This window comes from Zonotrichia leucophrys, chromosome 4A, assembly GCF_028769735.1.
Source record: "Zonotrichia leucophrys gambelii isolate GWCS_2022_RI chromosome 4A, RI_Zleu_2.0, whole genome shotgun sequence".
NCBI lineage: Eukaryota > Metazoa > Chordata > Aves > Passeriformes > Passerellidae > Zonotrichia > Zonotrichia leucophrys.
In genome coordinates, this window is record NC_088174.1 from 8,677,333 (window position 1) to 8,698,457 (window position 21,125).

Genomic DNA, 21,125 nt, shown 5'->3' on the forward strand with positions numbered 1-21,125 from the left:
AGACAGCTAAATCCCAAGGGGGACATTTTGAAATAACCATTTGGAAAGGTATCAGGGACAAAAAAACCCAAACCAAAAAACCAAAACAACAAGTAAAAAACCAAAACAAAAAATAACCCAAATCAATCCAAACCTCCCCATGCTTTTACCTTTCAGGAGGCACAAGAGCTTGCAAAAGGCATTGCATGGCACAGCTGCTTAGATAATCTTAGTAACAGGAGATCATGCCCTAATTCCAGAAAGCTTCTCCTCGTATTTTTTTCCTCCCAAATCCACTCAAACTTATTTGTATGGAAATGCATATTCTCTTTTACTTTTTTTAAAACCCTCTGAACAACCCCCTCAACCACAAGAACTAAACCAAACAATCCAGTAACCTCCTCTGAACTTTCTCACTATTGCAGATAGCCCACAAAACATCAGACTTGGAGTGAACAGGACAGTTTTATATCAGACAGTATACCTGGGCTAATCCAGCCACTGACTTGAGAAAGGCTGTATTTCATTATTCACCTCCATCCCCCACCCCCCAAAACACAAGACAGACTAACATCCATACAGAGGGAAACAACCAAGTTACGTTCATGAAATACAAGAACAGGTATTAGCAGAAAGCAACATCAACAGGGCACCTACAAAGGAAATTTTCTTCACAGAAACAGGCAAAAGTGGCAATATTAAGAAATTACAGCAAATCCTTTTGAAGTGGCACTAAATGGATGGACAACTATTCAACTCATATTAAATGCCACAAATTTTTCTGTCTAAGTGGAATGTTTAATAGTGGCACTGAAATTGCCAAAATGCACAGGATGCTGAGGTCTACCACCAGCTCAGAATTGCTTTTCTCATGTAAGTGCTCTTACAACAAAACAGCTGAGCTATTAGAAATAAAACATTGTGGGCACAGTAGATATTAAGTATTTTCTCACTGAAAGTTTCAGATTAAAAAAAGCAGCAAAATGAAGTTAAATACCCCTATTCCTAGTAAATAAAAAAAACCCACTTGCTTTCAAGAGCCTTTTAATGACCCAATTAAGTGGCCAAGTGCACACTAACCCAGTGAGGTATAAATAACTTCAGTATAATGTGATTAGCATAATACAGCCCAGCTGAATACTGCAGTACTAATCAAAAGACAAAGTATGACGCTAAGATCAAACAGCAACAGAAAACTTCAAACTCCTGTTTTCAGTCCTTACCTGCCCTCACCCTGATGGTTTCAGTCATAGTTCCTTTATACCACATAGGCAAGTTCTTAAAGTCATTAATATTAAATGCTATGGGCAAGCATTAGAGATCTGTGCTTTGAAGCATGCTTGATTTCAGATGGAAATCATACTGTAGGCAGTAATGAACACCACTGACAATGGGAGTTTGTGGCTTGGGTTGGATTTCCATACTAAAAAGACACTGATTAAGGTTAGGCAAATCTTCACACTAGATACATTTTTCACAATTAGCCCATGAAATTGAATTTCAAGAAGCTAGTGTAGGATTAGATGTGACTGGTCCAACATTACACATTGGATTGTTAGCTTGTCACTGACTGCACTCCAACAGCTCCAGTGCTCAGCTCTAAGGCACTGCAGTTTGTGCCCAAGTCTCCTCAGGCTGTTTATTGCACCCTGCAGCTCACTCTGTGCTACAGCAACACTCTGCTCTGTTGGGCTGGCCCTAGGAGAGAAATAAAACAACCCTATAAACTGAAGAGACTCACAAAGAATTATCTTATTGACCTCTGTGCACTATCAGTGTTTTCTGTTCACCAGGTCAAAGCATTTTCTCACTTCCCTTCTGCCCCTCAGTTTATCCTCACTGGAAGATGCTTCCCTGCCTTCCACCTTTCAGACTGAGTTTTCCAGCACACAACCTGCATGGCACATGTCCCTTATACTACTGAATAAAATCAAAGCCAGCATTAAGAGCTGATATAGAAACATAAAATTTATTCCTCAGGGGGGAATCCCTTAAGGGGACAGAAAAAAAATTTCAACTGAAGCAGCTCACTGTCATCTTTCAGGGTGTTGGAAGACATTGGAGTGAAATAGAAGGCTTTCCTCTAGGCATGGAAGATACTTCTGCTCACTTACCAGGGAATCCTCTGTGATAAAAACCAGAAGTTCTTGAAAAATATTATTTTCTGTGGGTTTTATAGCTTTAAACAACCAAAAAATCTCCTTAAGAACTGCCAAATGTAAGTACTGAATACATTTAATCCATGTGAGAAGCTACTATACATATTTCCCACATATAAATACATGAAAGAGAACACAGCCTCAAGAAGATTACTATGCTACATACCAACCTTTAAAAACACAAAGAAGAAAATAACTGGGTTGATCAATATGCAATATATACTGACCTGAGTAAGATCTGGAATGTCACCCTGATCAATTCCAACTTGCTGGGTTTACAAAAAAAAGGAAAAAAAGTACATTACTACATGCAGGGCCAATGAACATAAAAATCAGCAGTGTCTGAATGTTACCTAGAAGCTAGCATATTAAAAAGGGATATTCATAATTTTCTGAACTGCTACAAGTTTCACTAGGAACACACCTTAGAAATCAAAAATACATTAAACTGCATCTCAAGGCAAACTCAGCTTTTCATCCAGCCTAACTTTCATGCAGAAAAGCCTGCTAGAAGCATTAGAAACAGCCACATTGCTTACTGGAACTAGTTATCAATTTTTAAGTACTTACAGTAAAGGAGAGCCCTATAAATATCTTTAAATAGACTGTAATAATCAGTTTATCCATTCTGGAGCATTCATAAAATTTATAATGATACTTCAGAAAGTTTACTATGTGGTCTGGCTAATAAAAAGGATACACCCAAGAATCCCACTCCATGTTAACAAGCATATACAATCTTTAAAATATCTAATCTCTAGAAAACTTCCTTCTATAGTGAAGTTAAACAATCTGTTTCAAGGTGTTTCTGTGAATATTGATTGTGTACCAATACAGACAGTTAAATTATATCCTTTCCATACACATAGATTTATTTACCTCTGCTACTTTGAGGAACTCTGACAATTTGGTCATTCTGGCTAGAAATTTTTTGTAAATATCCAAGCCTTCTTTGCACTGGTTCTTCTTCATATCAAAATATCTTTCTGAGGATGCAAATAAAACTCTTGTAAGATAATATCCTCTCAGGCAAAAAGCTGACACAGTGTTATAAAAGTTAATTTGACACAAAGTTCAGTAATGGGACAGTAGTAACTCAAAGCTATTCAGGTATTCAAGCTCATAGGAATAACTGAAACCTTTTATAATAAGTCAGTCAATAAAAAAACCACTGATTTTTCTGTTTCACTGTGTTAGACTATAATGCAAAAATTTATTAAACATGGATGTGAATCAGTGCAAATTGTTAAATTAGGTATTATGGTGAATATTTTCACAAAGTCAGCTTTTTTTCTAAAAGCTGGCAATAAGACAAATTATTTTATAATTTGAAATTTTTCCTGGTATTTATTTACATTTTTAGACCCTGTATCAATACATTTTGATACTGAAGTATCAAATGCATACTGAACTGACCTACCCAAAGGAGCATCAACCACATCTTTTACTTTTTATGGTTCTGCTCTATATACTTACAAATATGGCACTGTGTAAAAATTAATGGATTAACAGAACAAACTGATGGCTTCATTCATAAATTTGCTTAAATAGTAATGAAAAGGCTTTGCTAGGAGCTTATCACCTTTTAGAACAACCCTCAATTTCATCTGATCAGCTCAGGCAGATTCACGTACCAGTCAAGTTTTAAAGAAAGAACAGGAAAACAGAATTCAGCCATACTGTGAGTATATTAAATACTCAAAACACCACATATCTCACCAAACCTTTACAGTCCAATTGCAAAGGTTATCCATTGCACTTTCATGGCATTTTTGTTTCAGTCTCACCAATCACCCTCTCATTTCACTTTCTGTTTCAATATGCATTCTTCCAGGTTTCTGTGGATGTGTAAGCCTATGCTCCTGGTCACTAAAACTAAGACAGGCTTCATTTAACAGCAACAAAGTAGAGAAAATTTATTAAGAAACTGAAGTAATAAATTGTCTATGTTCTTTAGTTTTTTTCAATATCTTTCACAAAATTAAAAGCTAAAAAAATTCTCACATACCTAAAAGATTAATAATCCCCTCATTGTATGCTGCAAAAAGTCTAATGGAATCTTTAAAGAGGAGCATAAAGGCAGCATTTATAACACCATTTGTTAGTTCATTTGGATTTGCCTGTGTAGAAAGCAATGAGAAAGTAAATTAGTATTTAACAAAATAATGAAACTCTCACTTCAAAGTGAGAGGATGTTACTTAACACTGAGCTTAAAGTACTTACATCAAAATCAAGGAGTGCATCAAGCTGGTTCTGTATGATTGGAAGGGTTTTCAGAAGCTTTTCAGGATTCATAGTTCTCATCACTCCATCTATCCTACAGAGTAGAGGACATACATTTATAAGATATAGAGATCTCAGCACACATTGTATTGCTTCCACACTGCTTCAAAGGCCCAAAAGAGCACCATTCTAAGGCAAGTTCAGGAACAACTGTGCTCCTCCTTGTCCCACCCCCTGCAACAGGAAGGGTCAAACTCAAGTAGCAGAGTAGTCTTACCCTCTTTTCATTTTGGTGAAGTCAACTGCTACAAGTCTATATGAAAGTGCTTTTTCATTCAAGTATCTGCTGTATCGCCTAATGAAGGTAGACATATCATAGCCTGGAAGTTAAGCATTTGTAAATTAGACATTTTGAAGGGGAAACTGAAGTTTTTCCATTCTTTTCAAGAACTGTTCTCCTACTAGCCTTTTTTATATCAGCTTGCATAAAAAGTCCTTCCTAGGCACTTTCCAGGATCTTGAGATGAGACATTAATTTCTTTCCAAGTGGCTAAGATTAGGAAAGCATTTGGTGCAATTATGAGAATAAACACCTAAACACATTAAAATATTAGACACAAACTGAGCATGAAAGATTAGGCAAGCATCAAGCAGTTCTTGTTAAAATGTACTTGAAATTAGAATAAAAATGCATTCCTAGTAAAATGCTGAAGAGTTTGATAACTTATCTGCCATCCCTCAAAACCCAGATAAAAACCTAAAAATGTTTTCTACCACAAGCAAGTAATTGAAGGACTTATCAGAGATTTGAAGAAGTTCTCCCTATTTATACAGCACATCCTAGTTACCATTCCATACACCTTAACAGTTAATATTTGCTTCTGAGTTTTTAAAATACAACAAGAAAAACTACTATTGGACTGATAATTAATCAGGTTTATTCTAATGAGCATTAAGAGCTCACTTAAAATTTACAGCTGTGTGTGCAATGCTGCATACATTACAGACAGATTTCTAGTACTCACCTAGGTAACTCAATGTCATTTTACCTGTGTCTGTGTTCTTGGCTGGACATTCTTTCCTGCCTCACACAATAAAAATCAAACCAGCCTTCCACTTAAATGTCATTTAGCTGCTAGTGTGCACCAATGCATGCACCATCACAGAGAAAAAGGAGTAGAGCAATCTCCTTCAGTGAAAGGTCCTTACCCTGCATGGCACTTTTGTCCAGGTAGTTATTTAGGTTGAACAAAGTGTTCCGGGATGCAAGATACTGGATAAAGCGCTGTTGGTGAAGAAAAAATGGAGAATGTAATTGTTGTGGGAGTCAAAACACAGAAGCATTTTACAGGCAAACTACACTTACCTTGTAACTGTTTCTAGTAACCTCTATGTACAAAAGGGGAAAAAATTAGAGGAAAACCTGAAAATACTCATTAGCAAAGCTTCTGACGTCCAAAACTCTATTTGGCAGAACTATAAATTTAAACTAAACAAAGAGACATCACTGCTCATGAATAAAATAAATAATCCTAGAGGAAGGTGCCTAGTTAACTTTGTACTTTAGAACAGCCAAGCTGGAAAAAACAAAACAAAAATACTACTTGCATAAGCAGGCTCCTGAAGTTTGCTGTAGCTCAGCTGCTGCAGTGTGAAGAGCACACTCTGTTTTACAGGTCATTTCTATCAAGTTCACAGAGCTTGGCAGAGAGGAGGAACACCAAGCTTTCACAGCAGGTTAATGGCTGGAAAGCACTTCTAAGAATTGTCACTTCAGTGTTACCAGTGGTGAGCAATCATTTCTTAGGTCAGTGACCACACACAGGTTCAGGACTGCTACCTGACCAAAGTTTAGCTTTTAACACAAGGCTTGTGCAAGAGAGGCCACATTCCTAACTCCATGTTATTGACTAGGAAGCTTTAATAAATTGTGATGAAATAATTTAAGTGAATTAAATGCAGTAGAACAGTGCTTCAGAGGAATGTTAACAGCAACAACATATGAAGACTCAGCCCATTAGATGATGTCTTGCAAGATCAAATATTCTAGTCACCATATTCCTCTCACCTTTACCAAGTACTCTTTCTTATCTGTTATTAGGTTGGCTGCACATTTACAGAGAGCTAACAAGACTCTTCTGCTGTGCTCTTACTGATAAGCACTACCCTAATGAAGTAAAGCTCATCAGAAGTCTTTCAAGCCTTTATTCTAGAAAGGTCACTCATTATTCCCTCACAGACCAACCCAGATACCTGCAGGTAAACTGCAAACACTGATATATTTTGGTATTGAAATAATGAAGGAGTAATTTTTTTCTTCTGGACAAATACTTTAGAGCTATCAGCAGAGGAAAAACAAAATCTTTGAAAAACTGAAGTACATATCTAATGCTTTACAGATTGAGACAATTTTTAAAAGCTGTCTAGTAGGCTTTAAGAAAATAAATCATGTCTTACCTCATTTCCATACATCATGAGGTGGTGTGTTGTAATTAGAGCTTTGAACACTACAACCCAGCTACTGTTTGCAGTTCTCTCAAAGAGTGTATCTGCCAACTGTGGAATATTCACATTCATTTCATTTGTGCACTGTATTAGATCTAAATTAAAGGAAAAAAAATCAAAGCATTACAATGAATTACATGCTCAGAGGATCAACATGTTATTTTGTGGTTTTTACATTGAGAATTCATACTGGAAGCATTCACTTCAGTTGTTTAAGAAATAATTGAGGTCCTTTACATTCCTTGCTCAGATTCACAACATTTTACTGAAACACTCCAAGTATGAACTTCAAAGGCATTTCAATAATTTTATGGAGTCCCAATATCTCATCAATAAATAACCTGTTCCATTAAAATGGAGCCCAAATTATTCTCTGAAAGCCAAAGGTCTGGATGTGTGACCTTCTGGATGCTCAGTGCTCAAGGCCACTCCATCTAACCAAAAAAATGAAAATCTGAGAAGCAATGAAAAGCTGAGACATCCCAACCTCATGAGATCAGCAGGCAGCACAACCCTGCCACTCCCACCTAGGCCTGAGTACTCACACATGATGGCAATGAGATGCTATGAATCTGTAAAATATGCCTCTTTCTGTAAGAATTTAGAGCAAGAATTTGCATCTGCACCCTTCCACTTAAAAACACCTGATCACAAGCCTACTATTTGTGATGGATCAAGGCAGGTCTCAGGCTCTTTGTGTCCTAGACTGACAAACTCAGTAGTAGAACATTAACTTGGGAGGTCAGAGACAGAGAGGTTCAGGACTTAGCCTGAGATTTAGCACAAAGCCAGGGCAGGCTCCAGCACACACATGGGAAGAGCCCTTGCCTGAGAAGGCTACAGAAGGCACTTGCTGAGAAAAGAGCAGAGAACTGAACCCAGGACTACTCTAAACCCCTCAAGACACGCACATCAGACATTTCTTCTCTCTCTGTGCTAAATTTGGCTCAGGTGTGATCAAAGTACACCCTAAGGACTGGGCAAGGCCAGTAAAACAAACATTTGGTTAGAAAAGCTTCCTTTGTGGGCTCTCATTGAAGCTGAGCCTGTGAGCAGCCCGTGGGTAGCAGAGCCCAGTGCTGTTTGAGCAGCTTGTCTGGATGAGGAGCTGGAGGAGGGCAGGGCTGGGCAGCAGCTGAGAGCTCCGAGGCGCTGCCACCACTGAAACAGCCAACTGCAGCACACAGAGCACAGACTGGCATCAGAGGCATTTCAAATGTCAACTTACAGCTCACACATTGGTAATTTAGGACAAAATACTTCACAGAAATACTGCACTTAAAATTTCTATCTTTCTAGTGCACAGAGTATATTACAGATGGACTTCAACCAAAGATTGGTTTATTAAGACAAAGTCCTTCGATTAAGAATTGCTGTTTAAAATAGTTTAATAACCAGAGTAATTTTAATAAAGAATTTTAGTATCTCATCAAGGTAAAAAGCTATAAAATGCAAGCTATAATAAGTTACTAATTTCATTCAGATGTCAGAGATTTCCAAGTACGTACAAAACATTGAAGCTGGGATGAAAACTTTCACTCTTATTAGCAACACAAAAATACTGAAATAGCTGCACAAAAAGAAGAGCACCAGAAAGCAGCTTTAAGCAAGTTACACATCAAAACCTTATTGCTGAATAGTATTCAAATAGTGCAATATTTACAAATGTGAACTTTCTCAAAACCCAAGCAATTTGTTAGCTACTGCTCCCTATTCATGGTTATATCACCATCAGATGCTCTGTCAAATTAACAAGTACTTTAACCTAGAAGTCCAAACAGTCTATAGGCAATTATTGCCCCATATCACAAAGCAACAGCCTCATCAATTGAATGAGTATTTTGTTGTGACATTTCTAAGTAGTTATCTCAAAACATACTAAGGCAACTAAGTCTTCCTGAATCCAATCAGTTTATAATCAGGTAGAAATACATGGAAAATACTGAGCAGTATCTAAGAGCAGCAGCTGATGTGTCTGTACCCCACACAGAAATGTTACAGGACTATTAAAAGTCCTACTCTCAGTTTATTAAAACCAACCAACCAAAAAAATCTCACTAACTCTTCCAAGAGCAATACCTATAAAACTAGGTAAGAGTTAAAGAAATTCCATTGATCTGCTGAGGTCAAAGACCACACAGCTTATCGAAAATATTAAATATTAATTCAGCACAAAGTCCTTTTGCTTCACATAACCAGTAAGCAAGTTAAAATTTTCACTGAAGATTTTTCAATATTAAATGTGCTTATTAAATAACAGATGGAACTAGAAGGAAGATCCAGGTTAAAAACCAAAATCTTGCTGCTCTCCAGTCAAGCTACCCGAGGTATTTTCATTCGTATTTTGCCAGTGCTCCCCAGAGCTTTCTGTCCTGTCACCTTCCCTCAAGCTAAGGTCTCCCAGATGTTCCAGCAGGCCCCAAGCTGATGCTAACACTGGGAGATCCTTTGCACATTCTAATAATGTCTGTGACTGCTATTGAGTGTTCTCACAGTGCTGCTGGGCACAATGTGACAGGAATCCTGCTGTTACACCTGCATGCAGGGCTCTAGCTGGAGAGCTCTCCTCAAACCCCACATCCATAAAACAAGTTTTACTTTATGCCAGAATAAAGGTTTGACTTCCACAAGAAGCCATGCAGATCTCTTCTGTCAGGTGTCAGTAACAGAGTGAAGCTGACAGAGCTCTGCTGCATTTGAGAAGCTCTTTAGTTATTGTTTCATTCTCAGGTGTGGACAGTTCTGTGTAAGACCCACGTCTGTCCATTTCAAAAGGCAACCAAAATGAAATACCCCACATAGGCAGGGCACTAGGAGTCCAATTCAAGCTGTGCTGAGTGAGCTGCCACGCAGTGCACTCGAGCCCTGCTGAGGACAACCCTCACTGGCTGCCCTGAAGACAATTTTTACAGGGGGTTCCCAGCACAGCCTGGTGTTTGATTCCAAACCTCCTTCAACAGCCAAGCACTTAAATCACAGTTACCAATATCAGAGAACACATGCTTAGACAAACAAAATGTCTCAAATACTAAACTAAGCAAAAAGTGGCAGTGCATTTCATAGGCCAAAACTGGACTTTCTTAAGAGTGTGTTGCAAAAGACCAAGTTTAAAAATAAGACAGCTTCAATAAGGCTACTTGGGGTAATTGAAAAAAGTATTATTTTACAACTAGCAATAAAAATAAAGCTGGCATTACATTTTAATCCTACAATTGAGATACATAAAAAGAAATGCAAGTGCCATTTCTCTAACATGATTCTTCTAAGCCTGCAATGGGAGTATCCATCCAGAGACAACTGCAGGGATCTATTACAGCTGGTGGCACAGAAGGAAGAGGCTGTTATCCCATACAGCTGGAAGGAGAAAGGAACACATGCACCTGAGAGACTGACAGCTGGGCAACAGAAACAGGGATGTTGGCAGCAAAAACGGGAATGAAATGCACAGGGTGAGTGATGCTCATTTTCTTATCGCAGTACTTTTATATAAACACTTCACAACTCAAAGCATTTTGCCAATTACCCAGAGGAATCATTTCAACTGCAAGTGAAACTGCAGCGCTATTTCTAGAATGGAATTTAGAGACATGTTAACATCACACAGGGAAAAAAAAAAGAAAAAAAAGAAAAATGAAAATAAAAGAAAATAATAAATCTAACAGCTTTAAACCAGACGAGTACCATAGGGGTTTTTCAAGCAGCCTGGAAGAGCTGTGAGTATCTTACTGCCTAGAAGAGTACTTAGTATTTCTTTTCCACAACTCATCTGAAATACTGGCACATCATCTATGAAGCTATACAGCTCTTCAGAGAGCAGCATAAATCCAGATATTAAATACAAAAAAATATATATAACAGGTTTTTGGAAAATTCTCAGAAAAAAACTGACATACTTTTCAACTTTTAAGTAATAGGAAAAGCCATAATTTTCTTGAGTCAGGAATCTCTCTCAAGAGAGCTGTAAATACATAAGATAAAGGCAACCATAATAGTTTAATATTCATGTATTTCTTTCATTTTGTCACAGGACTGAAACTGCTTTAAGACAGATATAAGAACTAAGACCATTTTCCTCAGTCCCAGCAGTCTTAAAAAATACATTTTCTTCTAGAAAGTTGCATCATAGATGGCACATTACAAAAATGTAAAACATCAGTGTCCCTTCAGCCAACTTTCTCAGTGTAGCCAAGGAATGTAACAGTTTTTGCTGGAAGACTTAAAAGACAGCATTCAACTGTTACAAACATTGTTTTGCCCTTGTTTGCTCATAGTGCATGTCTGAGAGCAATCTTAAAATTTCAGTTATTATATAACAGCTAAATCTGAATTTTGAGTTACTTTACCACAAGCAAAGCAACTCAGCTATTGTGTCCCACTCCCCCACTAAACAAGGACACAGGACAGACAGCCCATAATGTTTTAAGAAAAGCTATATACAGCCCCCATTTATAGATCCCCACAATATTAATTCTTTTTTCTGTTCAAGTTAAATTTTCTCAATTATTGTGCTGAAAAACTTCACAGATTGCTAAAGAACTTCAAATGAATGACAGCCACTGGTCTGTGTAAAGGATTCAAAAAAATGCCTTTGTTCTGTATCACAACTTGCACATCTCTGCAAGAACCACACTGCATCAGCATTCAGTTGACAGACAAAAGCTCAGGTTGCCAAAACAAAGAATGGGCAGTACCAGAATTACAGTGCCAGAATTAGCACTTCTTAGAAGGTTTCCAAAGCTTGTATACACATGGGAGTTTTAAGTTTTGATTAACAACATTAACTACCTTCCCCTCCCCTGTGCTTCTTCAGTGAGTTGTATACAAGTTCAACAGAAGCTGTTTCTTCATTACTGTGTTAATTTAAAGGTTTAAGCTGCAATTAATTTAGGGGTTTGTTTTTTCCAAGTTTTGGTCTACACACAAGTCTACTCAGCCAGTTACAGCTTGGCTACAGCTTGAATTTATTCTTTTTTCTTGCGATTCTTCAGCGGTTAGACAAGAGGATGTTTGCCTCCAAAGGTGTAAGAGCCCTGCTCTGCTGTAACCCAGACTCTGAGGGCTGAGGGAGTGACAGAGCTGTCACCAGGAAAGAAGAGATAAGACCTTCAGGTGCCCCACTATCAGCCTCTATAGAACATTTTATATTATCTGAAAATATTACAAAATGCTACAGAAATAGATCTGTTTACTTATTTAGGACACCATGACCTACTTTAAAAGGTAAATCCCCAAGTATGCCCATTGACATTGCTTAGGTTTTTGGGGTGGATTTTTTGTGGGTGTTTTTTCACTCTTGAAGTACAATATGACTATACTACTCAGCAGTTAACAGTCAGATAAACCACAAGACTCTTAAATACTCACAGACACTGGATATGTAACACCTTTCTGTAAAAACCTATATTGAAATACCACAGTTTTTCTTGCTGAGGAAACTTGGCAGTAAGGGGATTTTAAGAATTAATCTGAACAGAGGGCACAAACTGATACTCCTCCACAATCCCTGATACAACTGCAGCAACTCTCAAAAAATTGTTCCTGGTAAAGCTTTTTCCTGAGCAGCAATTACAAATAATACCAGATGGTGTGGCCTTTTGAATGGCACACACACAGTGACCAGAGTACAACTACCAGAGTTTTACATTAAATCCAAGCCATGTTTTCCTTCATAATGTACTTAAATTGGGAAGTACTTGCACTGTATCTTGGAAAAACATACTGTATGATTTTTTTTCCAGAGATTGCTGTATTTTGTATCTACCTGCTCCCATTCAATACAAGTAAGTCTTGTGTCAATTGAAAAAATAAAAATGCCACTCAAAGGTAGGCTCAATGAGGACAGGAACATGTTCACTGGGAATTTTTAAACCCTTTCAGACATATTTAAGGTACCATATTTCACATCTTTTTTTTTCCCTACCCCACCTCTAAAGCATTCCTCTCTTTCAGATACCAAGTGATACTAAGATTTTTGTCTGTCTTAGGCTGAAGTCTGAACAAATGAATAACAGCAGAACACAGAACTCACGTGGCACAGAAGGGGACTGTCAGGATACTGACTGACAGCTCCAAACAGCCTGGGAGCAAAAGGAACTTGTTAGTCAAAAGGCAATATCAGTTTATGGTATTCTCAAGTTAAGAATTGTTCCATGTTTCCATTTCCTTATTTTGTAAGGGTGACTTACAGCTGATGACATTATTTCAACAGTATTTTCAAACAACACACTACCTTTTTTAGGATTCAGAACCTTTCAAACTATTGAGCAAGCTGTCACCACTTTCTGGCTTCCTGTTATGTTGCCATTTCTGGACTCAAAGGTTACCTCACTGAACTTGTAGCACAGGCAGAACACAGACCAGCAGAAATAAGGTAACTTTTAAAAGGTATCTTTAGAAAACAAATTGTAAGTTACCCAGTTTTTAAGCTTTTCATTTCAACACAATAGCTGCAGTGTTCACTACTGTAGCTGGATGCCACCCATTCAGATCAGTAACAAATGAAATATATATTTGGCTGGTTTTAACTGTTTGATCCACACCAAAAGCTCTCACACAAGCCAGTATGAGCAGACCAGTGTCACAGGGTCACACATCCCAACTATCCTCAAACAATATAACCCAGAAGGCTTCAGCGAGAGCCTGAACCAGCAGCACCTTTAGTGCCATCAACTTGCATGAATCCTGCAAAACTACCTGCCTGCTTTGAAGAAACCAGCAAAAGGCTTCAAGCCTTTTTTCCTCTTTTTAATGGAAACGCACACGCACTTCTTTCGCTTTCACAAGCTGCAGAGCGGGTATGCTACAGAATGTACAAGGTTTGTGCACTTTGGAGCAATCAGACAGGAACTCCAATTGCTACTCTGTTACTAAAGCGAGGCAACACCACTGACGCTTCTGTAGATTTCAGGGATAACTCTGCATCTTTTGGTACAGACAAAGAGGTTTTAACATACTTAGTTTAAACGTATTAACAGCCATATACTCTCATCCAGAAGAAACGCACTGATCAAGCTACGCCCTTCCCTTTACCTCGCTTTTAATCTTTTCCTCGTTTCGCGATTTGTAAAACAGAAAACTATGATATTTCAGGAAATGATCGAAATGTTTAAATGGCTGTAGTCCACGGGATGCACAGAAGGATTAAGCAGTGCTTCAAAAAAATTAAATTCTGCCTTGCAACAGTAAACACACCTTTTCCCCAGGTGTCGGATTAATAAGCACCACTGTATCCAGAGCACAAGAGCTAAGCAGCTCTCAGCGGGAACAGCTCATGAGCTCGGAATATTTTTGCTCCCCGGGTGTGACCAGGTGTTACAAACCTCGCTCCCTCCACGTGCAAAATAAGTTCTGGAGACCACACCAGATTTATCCGGTCCACCCAGATTTACCCGGCACCCCCCTCCAGGTGCAAGCGGCCGGCTCTCCCCTGTCCCCCGGCCGTGCCCCACGGGCTGCCCCGGGCTCGGAGCTCCAACCCCGGGCCCACCCGGCCGGCTCCTACTCACAGTCCAGGTGCTTCTTCTTGGGGCCCATCACCTCGTGGGTCGTCGCCTTGCACACAGCCTTGGCGACGGCCGAGCCGGTCACGCTGTGCTGCGCCGCAGTGATCCGGTCGGTGATCGACTGTCCCGACATCATCGCCGCGGCCCTGGCGGCGGCTCCGCCGCTTCCCCCCGCAAGGCCGGGCCGGCGGCTCCCCCGCGGCCGGGGGCGAGCGCAGCCTCCCGGAGGAAGGGCGCCGGCGGCTCCCTCCGGCAGGAGCGCTCGCGGGGCTCCGCTTCAGCGGCTCCTGTCGGCCGCCGCCGCCGGGGCTCTTCCCGCTGCTCCGCGGAGCGCCGGCGGTGATCGCTCGGCTCCCGGCACCGCTCGGCGCTGCCGCCTCCGCCCGCGGGTGCGCCCCGGCTTTCCCTTTCACATTACGCTCACAGACAAAATGGCGGCGGCCGCGGCGTCAGGTGACCGCGCGCCCGCCCCGCTCCCGCCCCGCCGCTGCCGAGCGGGGCCGGGGCCCGGCTAGGTCGGGGCCGGGAGAGCAGCGGGAGCGGAACGGAACGGGGATGGCAACGGAACGGGGCCGGCAGCGGGACAGGAGCCGAGGCCACCCCCCTCACCGGGCCTCAGGTGTCCGCGGGCGGTGGGACCCACCCCCGCCGAGGCGCTCCGTGACTCGCCGCCCGCAGCACCGGAAAATCACACAATCAGCTTGGATGGAAAAGACTTGTGCGATCATTGATCCCAGGCTGTGACCCGACACCACCGTGTCATCCACACCAGGGCACGGAGTCTTTTCTTAAACACCTCGGGGACGGTGACTCCAGCACCTCCCTGGGCAGCTCATTCCAATGTCTAATCACCTTTTCTGTGAAGAAATTCCTCCCAGTGCCCAACATAAACCTCCCCCGGTACAGCTGAAGACTGTGATCTCTGTTTCTGTCACTATCTGCGTGGGGGACGAGGCCACTCCCCGGCTGGCTGAGCCTCCTTTCGGGGAATTGCCCGCCGGCTCTTTGTTCGTGGGTGGCTGTGAAGGACGGACGGGCCCTCACGGCCGGGGCGGCGGGACAAGCACCGGCACGGAGCGGGGGCCGGGGGGAATGATCGAAATGAGATTTTCATCACAGATCACAACGGGCTGGGGTGGAAGGGACCTCTGGGATGGATGGTCTAGTTCCACCTACCTGCCATCGGCAGGGACACCTGCTAGACGCAGTTACAGTAGTTTTTGTGGTGATGAGTTTTCCTTTCTCTTGTGGACTTTCAGAAGCAACGTCTGGAAAAAAAAAATAAAAAAGAGCCCAACCTCCCATGCTGAGCCTGTTTCAAGGGGACTGTAGGCTGGAAAAGACCTCTGTCACCAAGCGGTGCCACATTTACTTGGCTTTTAAATCCCTCCAGGGCTGGTGACTCCACCACTGTCCTGTGGAGCCTGTTCCTGGGCTTGACAACCCTTTTGGTGAAGAAATTTTTCATACTGTCCAATCTAAACCTCCCCTGGCACAACTGGAGGCTAATTGCTCTTGTCCTGTCACTTGTGGCTTGGGAGAAGAGACGAAGCCACAGCCTGGATGCCATGGAGCACTACTCACATGTATCCAAACCACTGGTGGGTTCTCAAAACCTTTCCAGCTACTGATACCCAGCACAACCCTGTGAGGAAAATCCATGCCAGCCAAACACAGAGCTGTGACAAAAGAATGCAGCATCACTACTACTCAGTCAGAACAAACATTTCCCAGGCCATTCCACACAGGAGTATTTTTTTAACTTCTGCATTTATAGTACACTAATATAAGTGTGAACACTCATACAAACAGAAGATAGAACACAGCAATAGTTATTTTTACTTTGAAGTAAAAATACAAAAAGTAAGGAGAGTAAAAAGTAGGCAGTTATGAGTGTTATAAACAAAAATCTAGCAGCTTCTGACAGTCAACTCATATTTTAGGGTGCTGATTAAAACTGTATTGCTTAAATTATCCCTAAAGTGAAATACACCATAAATATGTGGGTAGACTGCCACAACACCAACCGTTTGCTATTGCAGTACATGTATAAAAGCACTAAAGCAGGAAACACTTGCACTCACAGTACTATTTCACTAGTACATAAAACTTTTGTCTTTTCATAATATTTGTACGATATAGAAGGTGTTTCTTAGATAGTTCAGCATATTCCTTATTGATCATGACAGGGAACAAGTACTACTGAAATATCTTCTTACCAACTTATGCTGCATACTTAAACCATCTTTGTACCCAGCACAAAGGTTTACACATTCTCATTAACTACTGCTCCCTGTCCTTTTACAGGCACTCCCATTCTGTGGGTTTCCTCTACTCCTCCAAATGTTCATAAGAACAGGCCATAGTTTGAGCCCATCTTTTAGGATGGGTACTCAGGGCAGAAGAAGCAGCGTGTGAAGTTCTTGGGCACCAACACCAGCTTGGTTTGTGTCATCATTGCAGTCACTCAGTTCCTTGTGAAACTCCTCTTTTTCAGCCCAGTTCATTCCCGGTGGTTGCTCCCACTGTGGTGAGTATGTAGTGCTCACCTTGGCATCTTCATGGCAGTGTCCAGAACAGTCCAGAACATTGCCAGGACCTGCCATATCAAAACCCAGCCACCACCCTCTCTGCCAGGGGCATTTAACTTGATTGCAGCACATTGCACATCCATGAATGACCAGTGTGATGGTCTCCATGGTCAGGTCTCCTCCTTGATCATGAGCCCATCTGTATATTCAGCTGGAGGGATGGGGAAAAAATTAAAACTGAATACCAGTACACAGCACAAGCCTATGATGGTGCTGTGGGGAGCATCAACTCCATCCCAGCCAGACCCTATAAATGTAAAGAGAACAACAAAGGGGAGCAGGGTCAGCAGCAGAGATGTCTCTTTTGATACCATTGAAAAGCACAATAACAGTGTACAAATATTAGTGAATGAACTGGGGTGTGTAATGTCGTGAATGAAGGATTTCTATAGACCTAAGGGCATAAATGCATTAATACATGGTCACTGATATTAAATTATTGAACATTTCCTGTGCTGGGAAAAGTTACAACCTCTTCAGTCTCACTGGCAGCAGGCAATTTCCAGCTGCCTTATTTTTGTTTTAAGGCTTGTAGTTTCTGAGGAAAAATGTGATCTTGAATCTTCAAAGCCTGAGGGAACATCAAAACAGTAAGAAAAGAAGCGATGGAAAGATTAAATACACATTACAAATGTCTACATCTCTTTGGGCCTGTCTAAACAGGGAAGTTCTTTTGCAATAAAGGAGGGTGTGAGCTGAAGCACAGCAGCCATTCTGTACTGCCTCCTTCCCCAGCAGGGACTCACTTATTGTTCTGTTTCAGAAAGCCTAAATTCCACATAAAAGTGCCTGAGTTGAGTGTTTTCCTTAGCCATGGTTCTGTCTTTACTCCATGTGCTGGTCAGGCCCAAATCTGAGTTCAAATGTCCCTCTTCAGTCAGTGCATTGACTTGCCCTGGGTTCAGGCCATCCTGTGCACCCCCTGGATGGCTGCAGGTAGAATCACAGAATCATTTAGGTTGGAAATGACCTTTAAGATCATTAAGTCCAGTCATTAACCCAGTATTGCCACAGCCACCACTAAACCATGACTCCAAGTACCACATCTACACAGCTTTAAAATATCTCCAGGAATGGTGCCTCCACCAGGGCCCTGGGCAACCTGTTCCAATGCTTGACAACCCTTTTGGTAAAGAAATTTTTCCTAATATCAAACCTGAACCTCCTATGGCAGAACTTGAGGCTATTTCCTCTTGTCCTGCCCCTTATTACTTGGAGGAAGAACCTGCCCTTCAGGCCCTGATGTCTGCCCAGGCTAATGCAAAAAGCCTTGCTCATGGCCACTCCCCTGCACCTATGCTTTAGTTCATTTTAGTAAAGATGGAAAGTGGAAATTATGTGTACAATTTACATCTCATTCATTTTGCTGCCTTCTGTTTACTATAGGGCAGGTAATGAAGGCATCAGACAGGAAATGTGGTCCAGGCTTGGATGCATATAAATAGTGCTTGGGGATAGTGGCAGTGGAGGGAATGGATGGTTCTGGGCTCCTGCCATGGCTGAATGACTCAGATGGTTTTCCAGGGAAATGAGTATTTTACCAATGAGTAGTGAGTGTGCTGTGGGCTGACTCTACCTACAGCAAACAGTTTAGCAGCAGGTTTGTCAATAAATACCATCTGCTCAGTAGCACTGAATCCAAAATAGAGCACAACCTACCTTACTGGAGGCTGTTGTTTTGCTGATAGAGTTGAGATAAAAATCACAACTCAATTATTTTTTTTAATACTATGATTGTGACCTGAAATTATAAAATCTAAATTTATTCAGGCTTGTTCAATGCCAGTTTAAACCCAGGAGAGTTAAAATGCTGTCCTTAGCATTTTTCCTGGTGGCCAGTAAGACATCTGCATGGAGGAGTGAGCTGTAAACAAGGCTGCTTCTTTCACGGTTCAGGCTCTGAAGTGTCTGAGCAACACCTCAATACCTCGATTCCACACTGCCTGCAAGGGAAGGAAAAAACCATGGCAGCAGCAGAGATGGATTCCAGTGGGCTGAGATGGGGCTTGGGGCTGATTTCCTGATCCAGACTCCAGTCATGAACAGTGAGTCAATCCTTGACCCAGCCTTTCTCCATACAGGGGCACCACAAGTTCTTCTTGACTCCCAGTTTTCCATGAGCTTTGCCAAAGCAGAGTGCTTTGGGGATCTTTACTGCTGCCAGGTGTGGTTACAATTGGATGAGGAGGTTTCTGGGAGAGAAACCAGGCATCAGCATCATCTAAAAAGCCTAATACCAGAAGGAATTTCCATGTTAGTTAATTAATTCTTACCTGAACAGAGACATTACAGGAAAAACTCCACCCACTGTTTTCCAGCTTGCATTTATAGGTACCATATTCTGCCAGTCTCTTTTAAAGATCTTTGGTTCCCTCTCTCTGAGTTGTAAAGTGTTGATAAGAAATTGAGCTCCAGAACTGGGACCCTCTATTGTAGATTCATTCAAACCTTGCATAGCTGCAAAATATGAGAAGATGAGATCACAAGCCCCTTTCTCCAGGACCTCACCTCAAGAGACCCTGAGTAGTGACCAGGTTTGTCTCAGGGCTGGTTTTGGAGCCCACAAGATGCAAAACCTGGGCCTTTAAGCCCCTTTTCCAAGCACCCTGCAGACATGATATTTATGCTGAACAGTGTAGGAGTGCTAAAGCCACAGACTGGGTGTCACCTCTCCTGTCACATGAGGGAGGAAGGTCTCACTTCCTCTGTCCCTCCCATTCAGCCCCTGCTGAGGAGCAGTGACTGGGGCAGGACTTCGAGCTGTCTCTTCTCTTCCCAACCATCTCCAACTTCTGCCTCTCAAACTTGACTACTGGTCAAGTTTGAACTTTTAAATTGCTGGCTTTGTATAGAGAAGAGAGAAAAGAAAGAGGAAAAGAAAGAAAGGGAAGGAAAAACTAATCTGCAGTTATGCCACAGTTGCAAAAAGTGCTGGGAGGCAGAAAGGCAGAACTCCCATGGCTCCCATTGCAGCAGCTGGTTGCTGTTCTTGCCCTTAGGCTCCTCGTGTTCTTTGCAGGTGTATGGCTGTCAATAACAACAGATTGAGAAGATTTCTGATTTATTTCTGTAGTACTTCCCTGTGAAAGGGTTTCTCTTTGGTGAAGAAGCTGTTTTGGTTCTGTCTACTGAGCAATTGACGAAGGTTCATGGAAGACTCCTTTGCCTGACTTCTCTGTTTAACATTACAATTCAATGTTTTTTAAAAAGGGAAAACAAAATAAATACTACAATATGATGCAATTGGTGTAATAGAATTATTCCTGGTTTGGTCTGTTACTTCCTGAGTAGGTTTATGAGAAGGGTTTTGAGAAGCAGGAACTGAGTATGATATCTCATACAAATTCAGGATCGAGGCTTAGGCTTGGAAGATTAGTCTTGGTTTAAGGGGAGAGGGCTCAGTTTTGGCTTTGGGACTGTCCCAGGACAAACCTTGTTTATTTTTCAGACCTGTATATGTGTGTGTGTGTGGGTGGGTATCTGTGTGTACACTGAGCAATTCTGACACAGACAGTCACTGCTGGTGTTAACAGACACTTAAGGAGGTGTAATTGTCACCTGAGGAAATGGCATGGCTGCCCTGCTCCAAACACTTTGGTGTTTGGTTGACAGATAACCAGTGTATTCATTCATTGTTTCCATCACCTTGGGGTTCATTCCAGGGGCCTGTCTGTGAGAGGGGACTCAGTGTAATAAGACAAGGTGTGATTCAGGTGCTGGAGCTGTTTTGGAAACCTCAGAGATTGCACCTTGGAGAACCCTTTATCAGGACCAGGAGAGCCATTCCCTTACACTCATCATTTTAACTACAGACCAAATAAAACCTGCAGAAGCAACAAAGCTAAAATCATCAGCCTAATCAAATTATACAAATTGTGGACCAAAGCAGATTCCCTGCTGTTTCCATCCCTGTCAAGGAAAAGGTGCATACCTGGCTTGGGGAAAAAGGATCTGGGTGTGTGTATGGGGGGGGCTGTGCCATGGCAACAGAGGAAGGAGCTAGCATCACAGCCTCCAAAAAAATATAACGCTGCCAATGGAAATCAGTCTTGTCTTAAAATCAGTTTAAAGCACTCCTGAAAATTACAGGCCATTAGGCATTTGTTTCATACCAAAGAAATAAATGGGAACCAAAAAAATAACAATAAAAATGAGACATTTGGCT

The 21,125-nt window shown here is 41.5% G+C and overlaps 1 protein-coding gene across 6 annotated transcripts in view; it reads right to left on the reverse strand.

The window, feature by feature from the left end:
- The window catches only part of VBP1 (VHL binding protein 1), a 39,312-nt gene extending 24,529 nt beyond the window's left edge, over positions 1-14,783 (reverse strand). For 2 of the 6 annotated variants that reach the window (XM_064713337.1, XM_064713334.1), the window contains exons 1-8: positions 14,373-14,782; positions 6,820-6,962; positions 5,572-5,647; positions 4,640-4,742; positions 4,363-4,456; positions 4,147-4,258; positions 3,018-3,124; positions 2,366-2,407 (exon numbers count right to left, since the gene is read on the reverse strand). In XM_064713337.1, coding sequence (XP_064569407.1) covers positions 2,366-2,407; positions 3,018-3,124; positions 4,147-4,258; positions 4,363-4,456; positions 4,640-4,742; positions 5,572-5,647; positions 6,820-6,962; positions 14,373-14,505 — 810 coding nt within the window. In that variant the 5' untranslated portion in view covers positions 14,506-14,782. Of the gene's footprint in view, positions 1-2,365; positions 2,408-3,017; positions 3,125-4,146; positions 4,259-4,362; positions 4,457-4,639; positions 4,743-5,571; positions 5,648-6,819; positions 6,963-14,372 lie in introns of all 6 variants that reach the window. The other 4 variants (XM_064713332.1, XM_064713331.1, XM_064713336.1 and 1 more) reach the window with 2 other exon arrangements.
- Between the last annotated feature and the right edge of the window lie 6,342 nt (positions 14,784-21,125).